This window comes from Eriocheir sinensis, unplaced genomic scaffold (genome assembly GCF_024679095.1).
Source record: "Eriocheir sinensis breed Jianghai 21 unplaced genomic scaffold, ASM2467909v1 Scaffold135, whole genome shotgun sequence".
NCBI lineage: Eukaryota > Metazoa > Arthropoda > Malacostraca > Decapoda > Varunidae > Eriocheir > Eriocheir sinensis.
The window spans coordinates 229,097-242,154 of record NW_026110684.1 but is presented as its reverse complement, the minus strand read 5'-3'; the positions used below and the strand labels follow the sequence as shown (position 1 = coordinate 242,154).

Genomic DNA, 13,058 nt, shown 5'->3' with positions numbered 1-13,058 from the left:
AGAACCGAAAGTGTCTTAAAATACCCACCTAAGAGAAGGGAGTTAGGGGAAGGGAGGCGAGCAATGTTGCCAGATTGTCGTACTCAGCCTCCTAAGTTTGCCAATTTCTGACCAAAAACTGCCTCCTGGACCCCAATAACTGCCTTCATATATAATTATCGTTAAAATGGTTGATTATTGGTGTTTTTTGGCAATAGCTATGGCTCAGAAACCGGTCCATTCGGGGTCACTTACCTTAACTAACAGAACTCCATCCCCAGTCCTTTAAATTTCACATGGCACTTCTACCCAAAAATTCCACCTCCGTGAGTGAAGCAACGCGCCTCCGGATGTATGCTCCCCAATAGTTAGTACTAACACCCTTACGTGCTTCCAGGTGTGTGCATCACGGCCCTGCTGGTGGTGCTGGTCGGGTGTCGCCTCCGGGAGGTGAAGCGACGCCTCAGACGACACAGGGGGCCGCGCTCCCCCTACGCCCACGACGCCGACTACCTGGTCAACGGCATGTACCTGTAGGGGCACGAGGGCCAGGGGGAGGAGGAGCAGGAGCGGCAGCAGGAGGAGGAGGAGGAGGAGGAGGAGGAGGGCGAGGACGAGGAGGAGGAGGTGGAGTACGTGGTTAATGATGGGGATGTGGAAGAGGAGGAGGAGGAGGTAGAGATGATTGTGAAGAGATATATTGAAACGGAATGTTAGAGGAAGAGAAAAAAGAGGAGGAGGTAATAAGGCAGAAGGAGGAGGAGGAGGAGGAGGAGGAGGAGGAGGTGGATGTGGAAGATTATGAGAATTGGTGGAGGAGGAGGAGGAGGAAGAGATGGTTGTGAAGAGATATACTGAGACGGAGTGTTAAAGGAAGAGGAAGAAGAGGAAGAGGCAGTAAAGCAGGAGGAGGAGGAGGAGGAGAAAGAGAATGAGATGGTGATGGAGGAAGAGAAGAGAGAAGTGTGTGTGTGTGTGTGTGTGTGTGTGTGTGTGTGTGTGTGTGTGTGTGTGTGTGTGTGTGTTAAGTACTTACATAAATAGTCTTACAGCTGCTGTGTCATTGTGTTACTACTAATAATAAAAAAATAGTAAATATCTAGCGTTTGAAAAAGAACGGAGGAAGAGAGAGAAGAAAGAGAGACGAGAACAAGACAAAGAACAGTACTTTTGGCACCGTCGGGATATACGCACTGGCCAATGATCGGTACACAGACGTCATATATACTTTTTTTAAACGTCATATTAGCATTTATTAACAGTTATGTGGCTAGTTTGATTTTTTGTAACTCCATATTTGGGTTGGAATTAGTTTGAAGGGTTGGATTTTCACATTTAATTAATTTTCTTTATGGCGCCGGTAAGTTTTCTTGGTGGGGCCTGGTATTCGACCCCAACTCGTTTAGGCGCAGGCAAGGGTTTATAGTGGCGCCATCTTGCTTGGCTCATACTGTCCCCCGGAGGTCATCTTCAATCCTCAGTCGTAAAAAGCGATAAAAATAATCAGCAAAACCAATCAACCACGCCTTGAGAAACGGGTCAGAAAAAGACAAATCAGCCACATAATTGTTACTAAAGACTAATAAGACGTATAAAAAATATCAAGCTATACTCAATATATTTATACTTAACGTGAATATCAAGTGAAATGGTTCTAAAATGCATGTGTGGAAGACATTTTACAAAGAAATAGGCAATGAGTTCTATACATAACGTGCTTAGAGAGTAAAATGCCTCTTATATATGAAAGACGCAGTAAAATAAATTGTGTTCAAGGGTTTTTATATGTTAGCACGATGCAATGTGGATTCAATTATCAAACTGGGAAGGGATCTAGTCTTTTGTTGTTTTGCTCGATGATTTTGGTTATATTCTTCTTAGTCTGTCAGTCAAGTGTTGAGTTTCATTGTTAAGGGCAGCACTGCACCTTTATCAGCCCTTCTGTCTGACGCAAGTGACTTAAAACACCAGACGGAGATGGATGATAAGTGCTTAGAGGGATTTGAAATAACCTTGTTTTCTTCATTTCAAACCAGAACTGTTACTTTACTCATTGTTTCCATCTGAAAGTATTTAAAGACAAAGCTAAATGATTTTCTTTTTATATTTCAATTTGTTTACCTGATTATCTAGCTTTTTAAACCTGACCTCGAAACATATTATAACGCAAACGGTTTCTTCTAGCGATAATTGCTTTTCTGTAACTTAAATATGTCTATCAGCGTTCCTGTTTCATCCAAAAACTAAACAGAGAAAAAAGACGTATCAAAACACCTACGAGAAAATAAAATAACACTAGAGTCAGAAAACCTTGAACATAATTAAACAACGTAATGAATGAAAACATGTGAACAGGTAAATACAGAGTGACAGAACTTATAATTAATTCAGTGACAGAGCACGTGACTAAGTTCGTGACCCAGTGACTTATTTCGTGACCCGGTGACTAATTTCGTGACCCGGTGTAAAGGAAAGCATCGTGGGCGAGGGTTAAGGGAGGCAGAATAAGGTGTATAACATGTATAATATCGTATGCATTCACTGGACAGCATTAGTGTAGTATTGCCTTGTTATTTCTCCATAATTAAGCTCAGTGGAAGTGTCTATGTATCCCCTCTGACATCTATACTATGCAGAATACATATTGTTGTCACCATGTTTATGTATACAAGGATGTGGCCAAGATTGATTGTTTTTTGGTATGTACTCTTTGGAGGTCTTTCCACAGCAATTCGTCTATACTTTCATCTTCCATGAGTCTAAGGCCGTTATTTTAAGACACTTTCGTTTCTCACATCAACTATTTATAAAGGTCAAAGAGGGCATCAGTCTAGTTCCAATGAGTGTTTCTTTAGGTTCACGGTACAGAAGAAGGATCAAACTACCACCAGGGTCATAAAACTACTCCTGGAAATGCCCCAAACTCCTAGGAAAGCCTCGTCAAAAAGGTGAACTTGGGCGCCGAAATGTTTTAAAATACGGCCCTAACGCCCGAACTCAAACGTCTCGGCACCTCTGTTCGCGTGTTTGAAAAGCCTCTCGTAGAAGTTCCTGGGGTTGCCATGAAGTGTTTTGTGTTAGTTTTACCCGACTTCTGCACTTTGAACGGGACAATTAGCCATGAAGACCCGGTTAATCTTCTCTGTGGCCTTGGGGAATGGTCATAATGGTAGCCAGAGACGTTTAAGAATATGGACCTTGTTTATCGTGGCCTGTTATGGGATCGCAGAGAAAGTTCTACCCGGCTTCTGCACCACGAACGGGATAATCAGCCATGAAGACCCGGTTAATCTTCTCTGTGACCTTGGGAAATGGTCGTAATGGTAGCCCGAGACGTTTAAAAAAATGGACCTTGGAATTCCACACATGTTTTCTTCAGTTATCCTTTAAAATTCTTTCCTTGTATGTCCCCTTAGCCCCCCCTCCCTGCCTCCATCCTTCATTTTCTTCCACTCGAGAACGTATGTGAAAGAAGAACCTCAATCTCATGTGTGTCTCAGTGATGGATAATAACGATATTAATGGGGAGAGATTTCCGTCGGAACCTAGTGTATCTGTGTCTTTAAAAACGGAAAACAAATAGTATAGCAACATCTACTCGTCAGTGTGAGCAGTTAGATGTGAGAAAGCAACAACTCCCTTTCATGTCTCCCCTTGTAGCGCTGTTTTAGTGTCTGGATGGACGTAATATGCACTTTTTTGGACGACGTTGCACCTAGATGATCACCACCACCGCTGCCCCGAAGGTTAGACGTGCAGGCCGCGTCGCGCACTTTAGACCAGTCACCCCGAGCACGAGCCCCGTAGTCAAGGTTTTCTATGAACGAAGAGCGAACGCGGGAGTCTAGAATTTTGACCTTTATTTATGTTATGTGATGTGTTAGGTATTAGATAACTTGTGGCTTAGAAGATCAAATGGCATTATAGATCATTCCGTTATTTATTCCACCAAGGAGGCGATGTATGGTGTAGTAATGCATGCAATATTTTTTTCTCACTGGCAGCCACACAATTTTTTCTTTCTCAGCCGCTTAAGTGTCTCACCATAGCTCATAAAAACGAAGACTACCTAGAAGAGCTCATTGTGTCTGTCTGGTGGCTTATTTAACTGTTACAATAGAGCAGTTTCAGATTAGAGCCTAAACTTAAGGGGATGCGAACTTTGAACCAGTCAGTATGTGACCAGTGTTGCCATTCTAGCGAGAGCTACAGCTGGAGATTTTGGGTCATGATCTAGCGGGGAGAATTATTGCTATCTAACGGCTAGCGGGAAATCTGGCGGGTTTAAAACACTCCCTGGCGAATTTCTAGAGATTATGTCATATATATATATATATATATATATATATATATATATATATATATATATATATATATATATATATATATATATATACAAATATTTTATTTAATCTCAAGATATTTTACTGGCAAAAATGCAAAAAATAATAGACCGGCACTTGGCAATACTGCCCCTTCCCTCCCTCGTCCCTTCTTTCTGTGTTTTGACTTGTACAAGACGCGTCATGAGTATTCACCTTTGCCTAGTCGCCTTCCTAAGTTCATACTCAGTAGGCCTACACTTCAGTTTGCCGCCCTCTGTGCTTACACTCATCATTTTCATTTGCTTGATATTCGTCATTTAGTGAAACTATTCATTATTCCTTAGCCACAATGCACTCAAAAGTTTAGAGAAGAGTGGCTCAGTGGTCCAGACTTGAAAAATTGGCTAACTGAAAAAAAAAAGAATGTGTAGAGCGCAGCACGTTGCCTTTGTACCTAGCGGTACTGATAATGTTTCAAGGTGGCAACACTGCGTCAGCCAATGTTACGATAAGCTCAGTGCAGTGAGAGTATGTCAGTCAGTGCCTCCTGCCGTGTGTTGGATCGTTCTCACGGAGTTTGGACTTACGGAATAAAGGTCAGTGATGGCAGTCCTCTGTAAGGTCAAGAAAACAATTGGGAAGTTGGTGGTGATGTGTAATAGCCGAGTAAAGGAGGAAAATACGAAGAGGAGGTTGGCAGTTGGGGGGTTCGAGTTTTCCGCCGAATTGGTTTGAGGGGAAAAAATGAGTGTTTGGTGTGTTATGAAGTGTTGTTGTCTGGTGGGTGTTGTCTGTGTTGCTTATTGCTTTGTTTTGTGTGGCCTTGGGTTGATTCATGTTAGCAAGGCTGCACGTGTTTCTCCATATACCGTGATATAAGATAATGTTCAAATCTAACGTATTCTTGTAAATTTGTCAATCCGTATTTCTGTTCTTTGCATTGCTTTTTATTCTGGTCAGTGTGTCCTTGGCTTGATTTTAAGAGTTGATTGAAAAGTACGTGTTTCACCATTTACCGTGATTTAAGATAATGTTTAAATCTTGCGTATTCTTGTAAATTTGTCAATCCATATTTCTGTTCTTTGCATTGCTTTTTATTCTGGTCAGTGTGTCCTTGGCTTGATTTTAAGAGTTGATTGAAAAGTACGTATTTCACCATTTACCGTGATATAAGATAATGTTCAAATCTAACGTATTCTTGTAAATTTGTCAATCCATATTTCTGTTCTTTGCATTGCTTTTTGTTCTGGTCAGTGTGTCCTTGGCTTGATTTTAAGAGTTGATTATAAAGTACGTGTTTCTCCGGGGAATAGGTCACGTTTAGCCTACTTTGGCACAGGCCGAAGCGTGTCACACGTATTTATCGTAAACAGACTTAATAAAGCTAACGTGGCCTAACTTGACCTAACCTAACCTGATCAAACCTTACCTAACCTAACCTAACTTAACGTAACCTAACCTAACCTAACCTGATCAAACGTAACCTAACCTAACCTAACTTAACGTAACCTAACCTAACCTAACCTGATCAAACGTAACCTAACCTAACCTAACTTAACGTAACGGACAATTTGCAGTTTCACCCAACCAACGATTTTCTCACGTGGTTTATGTTTTTCTGGTGATAGATGTAGTGAATTGCACGATTTTGTACCTTATATCCGTCGCAAATGTCTAGTTTTCGAGTTATGCCTCTTTTCAAGTTATGCCTGTCTTAACCTGGTAGCAGCGGGAATCATGTTTCTTAATGGTCCCTCTAAGCGAGAAAAATGAGAAAAAATCATCACTCACACAAAACATTTCATAATATATATCAAGGCATTTGTGATCAGTTTATGCACCATCAATTTTGGGGGGTTTATATCATGGCACAAATTTGGCCCGTCGCTGCTACCGGGTTAATCACGCGCGAGATGGTCACCATAAATTCATTGCTAACCTTTTCCACCCGTTGATGTTCTGAATCTAGCATATTCCTTTTAACTTTCAACCTTAGATTTGTGGTAATGTTTCGGCGTGCTTAGGAGATTAATAATGAAGATAACTAACACATTAAAAAAAACTCATATAAATAAAGATCAAGCAGCGGGGTGGGCTGGGCGTCGATAAAAAGTAATATTCTTGGCTTCAGAATGCTAGTTATTTTTTTTTTTTTCGTTTCTTTGTGGCATTGGACAATTATTGGATAATTATTTACTGAAGTTCAGCCTAGCTCGCCATACCGACATGTTTTGATAATCCTGAAAATATTGAAATTAAAAGCCTAGTTTGATTATTATACTTCAGGGAAAAAAGACACAGGTAAAATTATAGGACTGTCAGAAAGAAATTAGAAGGGAAATTTGTGGAAAAGAAACGAAGGAAGGAAGAAAGGAAAATGAAGGTGAAACAAAGGTAGAAAAAAAAGTTATATGAATCATTAGTTCGTTATATCGCTATACCTTTTAATCATTATACTGAACATACCAAAAGAATGGGAATAGAAACGAAGGAAGGAAGAAAGGAAAATGAGGGTGAAACAAATGTAGAAAATGAGGAAAAAAAAGTTATATAGATCATAGACTTAAACTCTTTCAAGAGGAGGGTATCAGGACATCTCTCCTCCCGAAACTGACCTATCTTTCGGCCACCTCTTTGGATTCTTTTTAGAAGCAGTGAGTAGCGGGCTGTTTTTTTATTAATGTTTGTTTTTTGTGTGCCCTTGAACTGTCTCCTTTGCTGTAAAAAAAAAAAAAAATAGTTCGTTATATCATTATACCTTAATCATTATACTGAACATACCAGAAGAATGGTCTGACCGTGATGATAATGCAGAAGAAAAGAATTATAACAAACCCAGTTCATCGTGCCGTCATATCTTACTAATGATTATAGCCTAGCATAGTCGTGATTATGCAAAAAATCATTATAGGTTGAGAAAGGTATAGTTTTATGTAGTTTAATAATGCGCGATAATTGGACTTACTTAACGAAAAGTCTAGTCATTCTATTATTCATTCTGAAAATACTGAAAGGGAAACCTAGCAATTTTTTTTTTTTTTTTTTTTTTTTTACAGCAAAGGAGACGGCTCAAGGGCAACAAAAAGAGTGTAGAGAAAAAAGCCCGCTACTCACCGCTCCCATAATGGACAAAAATAAATAGTGGCCAAAAGAGAGGTCAATTTCGCGTGGAGAGGTGTCCTGATACACTCTATTCAAAGGAGGTCAAGTCTTAGGCAGGAGGAAATGCAGTGTAAGGGATGAAAGAGTTGTGATAATGAAAAAATAAAAAATAAAGATAGGTTAAAGTAGAAGTATAGTTTTATGTAATGTAATGTTAGTGATATTGGAAGTATTCAACGAAAAGCCTAGACACGTTAAGAGAACGCTTCGTTTAGTAGTAGTTTAAATTTACTTAGAATTACACTTAACAAAACGGTATCTTTAGAAAACACTAAAAATTTCATTGATTGGTGTTACTGGACTCTAAAAAATAACCTACCTATCGTATGTAGAAATTAGTATATTATTATTATTATTATTATTATTATTATTATTATTATTATTATTATTATTATTATTATTATTATTAGTGAAGGGAAGATAGTGTGGTACCCCCCTTCCTCCTCCCCCTCCCCTTCATTTCCTCCCTTACCCCCTCCCATTTCCTCCTCTCTACTCTTCCCCCTTCCTCCTTCCCCTACTTACCCCCTTCCTTCACCCCTTCCTTACCCCTCCCGATACCCCTTCTCCCCTCCCTCCCAGTGCTCCCTCTCTCCCCCTCACCCACTTCCCCTCCTCATCCCCCCCTCTTTAATCACCCTCCCTCCTCTCTCTCTCTCTCTCTCCCCGCTAAACTGTTCACGTGGGAGACATTTCGCAAACATTATCACCACTGTGCATTGCTGTTTTATTCCGGTTGTTGTAAACTGTCCGCTGGAAAGGGGGGGGGGGGGGGGGTCATGAAGGCAGGAAGTAAGTCTCGTGTGTGTGTGTGTGTGTGTGTGTGTGTGTGTGTGTGTGTGTGTGTGTGTGAAGGGAAAAGGGATAAGTTTAAATAGACAGACGGAAAAAAGACTCGCAGCTAAATGAAATGATGGAAGTGGTAGACAGTAATAAAGAAGGGAAACTGAATGGAGAAGAAACGATGGAAGGAAGAAATGAAGGAATAGGGGGGAAAAAGGAAGATAGAAGGTAAGAGAGAGAAGGAATAGGAAAGTGGAGCAGACTGAAATGATGGAAGTGGTAGATAGAAAGAAGGGAAAATGTGTGAAGGAAGGAAGGAAGGAATAAAGGGAACAAAGGAAGGTAGAAAGCGAGAAAGAAAAGGGAATAGGAAAATGGGGAAAAAGGAAATGATGGAAGTGGTAGACATAAATAAGAAAGGAAAATGGAAGCAGAAGAAGCAAAGGAAGGGAGGAATATGTGGATGAAACGAAGGTAGAAATTGAGAGCGAAATTAGTGAAGAAAATGCGTGTAGAAGAAGCGAAGGAAGGAGGGAATAGTTATGTGGATGAAACGAAGGTAGAAATTGAGAGCGAAATTAGTGAAGAAAATGCGTGTAGAAGAAGCGAAGGAAGGAGGGAATAATTATGTGGATGAAACGAAGGTAGAAAGTGAGAGCGAAATTAGTGAAGTATTAGGAGAAAAGAAAGTGATAACGAGTGTAGATAAAGATATGTTATTAGGCAGGGATTTAGTAATTATGTGTGGCTCCTTCTCTTCGCCGGAATTAATTAGTGGTTGGATGAATTTGCTATTAGATTCGATTCCGCAGAAAGTAAAATGAATAGAAGAAAGCAGATGCCTCGTTCAAGAATGCATCAACAAGAACTCTATAGCAACAGCAACAACAAAAGCAGCAAGCGATGTTTATGTGTATATACGAGGGAATTAAGAGAAAAAAAAAAGCGTTAGTGTCAGCGAAATAAGTTTTAAAGGCAAAAAGAACGTTTGCCGATATCCGTGAAAGAAAATATTTTAGACTTTAAGTATATTGCTTTTTTTTTTACTTTGTTCACTCAAGAAATTGTTCAAATGCAGCAATGAATCGTGTATGTGTCTGTTATTACAGCTGTTCTTTTTACTTTTTTTTTTTTTTTTTTTTTTTTTTTTTTTTTTTTTAAGGATTATTTAGCAGTGGTTCCCAACCTTTGCTATGCTCCACAGCTCCGGGAAATATTTGATTAAAGCTCGCACGCCCTACAAAAGTATTACCACCTTTGATGATGAAGTCCAATTTCTAGCTATTGGAACATAAATTGAACCACATATGATACTGCGGGTGAACAAATTGAACTTCAAAGAATAAGCTTTTAACTCACTGCAGAAAATGAAGTCATGAATGGAGCAATTAGATCAATTCATTCAGAAAAAAAATAACAGTAAAATCGATCCACACATCCCACTCTTTAACGCACCCCGGATATTACGCCCCCCCTCGGTTGGGAACTCCTGTTATCAAGCAAAGAAAAAAAAAAGAACAACTGACTTCTTCATACCATCCCCATATTATACCAATTTCAATGCAGTTTTTTTTCCCCTATGCATGTGTTATAATTTACATAGTAGTTTACCCGTTGTTCCCTTTGTTACGACATTGTATACTATTAAGATGTTACGAAAGTGTTAGGTATATTACGATGTTTCAATGACCCCCCCCTCCCGTTAGTGTTACCCTGTGGTGTTCCCCTGTGTTAGTTCATTCATCATCTTCCCGTGTGTGTGTGTGTGTGTGTGTGTGTGTGTGTGTGTGTGTGTGTTCTTGTTTATAATTAGTGCCTTGTAAGAAGTGTTGATTGATGGATTAAACTTGATTTGGTTGATTTTTTGGTTGCTCACGAGGAAGGATAACTACTTCTACTACTATTACTACTACTACTACTACTACTACTACTACTACTACTACTACTATTAACTAATTTCACCTTCTCTACCTCATTTCTCTCCATTTACTTCCTGTTCTTTACCTGTATTTACCTCTTCTTATTGTATCATTTCTAACCTGTTTACCAATCTTGTATCCTTCCTTACCAGCGAACATCCCCTTAGGCACGAATTGGCCAAGATATAACAGTATAATGTTAAGCATGTATACTGAGGAGGCAGATAAAAATGAAGTAGTCTACCTTAAAAAGACATCCATTTTCACGCTTCCTTCCACTCCGAGAAAACGTGAGGGGTCTTGAGGGGGCAACACCACCACCACCACAGAGACCAGCCATGGATGATTCTGTAGCAACACGCCTATGTATTTGTAAAGTGATTTCCTCTTGCTTTTGTCGTGGTTTAAGCTGTGGTTGGTTTACGCTTAGTAGTATGTAACCTCCCTTTTGTTTTAGCGTTGTCTATGGAGATGTGTGTAAGGCAGGGAGGGGATAGTAGACAAGAATGAAAGAAAGAAGGAAAGGAAGGTAGGCAGGCAGGTAGGGAGGTCTCAGAGAAGGTGATGATTTCTAGCATTAGTTGTGTAGTATCTGGTTTACTTGAACCCGCCGTGTACATACTGTGACATAGCATTAAATAAAGTGATACGGAGGAACTGTGAGTTGTGTTTTTGTTTGCTATTATAAATTATGCCAATGCTGATGTAAGGATGAAAATGAGAAGTGAAGGAAGTGAAGGAAAATAGTGTAGTTTGTGTCCCACTCTTCCTGTTGTTCTCTTCCACCTCTCCTCTTAGTGGATTGTTAGTGTGTGGAGTGAGTAAATGAGTGGAGTGGTTAGATAGTTGAGTGAGGGAGTAAATGGTTATTAGAGAGTGAGTGTTACTGTTTGCTCAAAAAGGAGGATGGTTGAAACGATATCATTTTACGTCTTGTTTCCCATTCCGTATCCTCCCTCAACGGATAATGAATGAGTGACTAGATAATTGAGAGATGGACTAACTGGTTGAAAGAGTGGGCCAATGTTTGCTCAAAATTGAAAATGACAAAAAAAAAATATCTTGTTTGTCTTCCTCACCGTTCCTCTCTCAGTGGGTAATTAATGGTGAGTGACGAGACAAGTGAGCAATGGACTTAAAAGAGGTGAGGGACTGGGCCAATGACTGCTCAAAAATAAATGATAGAAACGAGAGAATGTAAAGTCTTGCTTATCTCCCACACACTTTTCTAGCTCGACGAGTGAATGAATGAATGAATGGATGAGCTGTTGAAGTACTGAATGAGTGAATTAGTGCTTGCTAAAAAAAAAAAAAAATACAAACGATAGAAACGACTGTGAAGTATTGTATATCGTGTCCCACTCCGATTTTCTTTCAGCGGGTGGAGTGCGTGAGTGCGTGGGACGGTGTTTGCGACCTACATAAGGAGTCTGGGTACGTCGGCGGAAGGTTCGTGGAAAGGTTCGATGCTTGAGGACGTTGGGAAGTGGCAGTCTATGTTTATTTATTGTCACTACTACTACTACTACTACTACTACTACTATTACTACTGCTGCTGCTGGTATTATTGGTATCATTCCTCCTTTTCCTCTTCTTTTCAACTGCTACTACTACAACAACTATTACTACTACTACTACTACTACTACTACTACTATTACTACTACTACTATTACTACTACTACTACTACTACTACTACTACTACTGCTGCTGCTGGTATTATTGGTATCATTCCTCCTTTTCCTCTTCAACTGCTACTACTACAACAACTATTACTACTACTACTACTACTACTAATACTAATACTACTACTACTACTATAACTACTACTACTACTACTACTACTACTACTACTACGGCTGGTATTATTGCTGCTTCTGCTTATCGAAAAATGATTATAAAAAAGTAATCAGAGTAGCTAATGCGATTAAGTGGAATTCCAATGAGCTAATTACAACATCAGCGAACGTACCTCTGCCGCATTATCGTCATTATTACCGTCATTATTACCGTTATTATTATTATTATTATTATTATTATTATTATTATTATTATTATTATGGGAGTCAAGTGAACTGCATCTTCGATCGTTTCTATTTCTGTCTGAGTTTAGTTGCTCAGCTTGGGCGGTGGGTACGTTTTGGGGAGAGAGAGAGAGAGGGGGGGGGAGTAAGGAAGGAAAAGATTAGTGGAAGAAAGGAGAAATTGAGAGGATATAAGAGAGAGAGAGAGAGAGAGAGAGAGAGAGAGAGAGAGAGAGAGAGAGAGAGAGAGAGAGAGAGAGAGAGAGAGAGAGAGAGAGAGAGAGAGAGAGAGAGAGAGAGAGAGAGAGAGAGAGAGGGGAGGGTAAGGAAGGGAAAGATTTGTTGGAGAAAGGAGAAATTGAGAGGATATAAGAGAGAGAGAGAGAGTAAAAAAAAAAGGTAGGCGGAGAAAAGGATATAGGGAGGGAGAGGGAAAGGGAGAAACATAAATAGAGAGAGAGAGAGAGAGAGAGAGAGAGAGAGAGAGAGAGAGAGAGAGAGAGAGAGAGAGAGAGAGAGAGAGAGAGAGAGGCTGATTGCGCTCACTTTGCTACAGGTAAATTACTTCCTCCACTCTCCATCAGGGTAATCCCCTTGGTAGGACAGGTGGTGGAAGAGGTGGTGGTGGTGGTGGTGGTGGAAGTGCTTTTTTAATACGTAGTTGTGGATGTAAGGAGAAATAAGAGTGGTAAAATTGGTGATGATGGGGGTGAGGGGGGTGATGGTGGTGGTTGTGTTGGTGGTGTTGATGGTGTTATTGGTGGTGGTATTGATGGTTGTGGTGTTGACTGGGGGTATTGGTAGTTGTAGTGGTGGTGGCTGGGATAGTAGTATCAGTTGTAGTAGTAGTAGTAGTAGTAGTAGTAG

At 40.0% G+C, this 13,058-nt stretch overlaps 1 protein-coding gene and 1 long non-coding RNA gene across 2 annotated transcripts in view; both read left to right on the top strand.

Moving 5' to 3' along the window:
* LOC126989867 (protein pygopus-like) overlaps window positions 1-1,004 on the top strand; it is an 82,045-nt gene extending 81,041 nt beyond the window's left edge. Inside the window, exon 12 of the mRNA XM_050848492.1 lies at window positions 377-1,004. Within this exon, the coding sequence (XP_050704449.1) occupies window positions 377-516 (140 nt within the window). The 3' untranslated portion in view covers window positions 517-1,004. The remainder of the gene's footprint in view (window positions 1-376) is intronic.
* A 5,491-nt stretch (window positions 1,005-6,495) lies between these two features.
* Window positions 6,496-10,831, top strand: LOC126989864 (uncharacterized). The gene is made up of 2 exons (XR_007743812.1): window positions 6,496-8,808; window positions 8,894-10,831. It is a non-coding gene; the product is annotated as an uncharacterized LOC126989864 (long non-coding RNA).
* The last annotated feature ends 2,227 nt before the right edge of the window (window positions 10,832-13,058 follow it).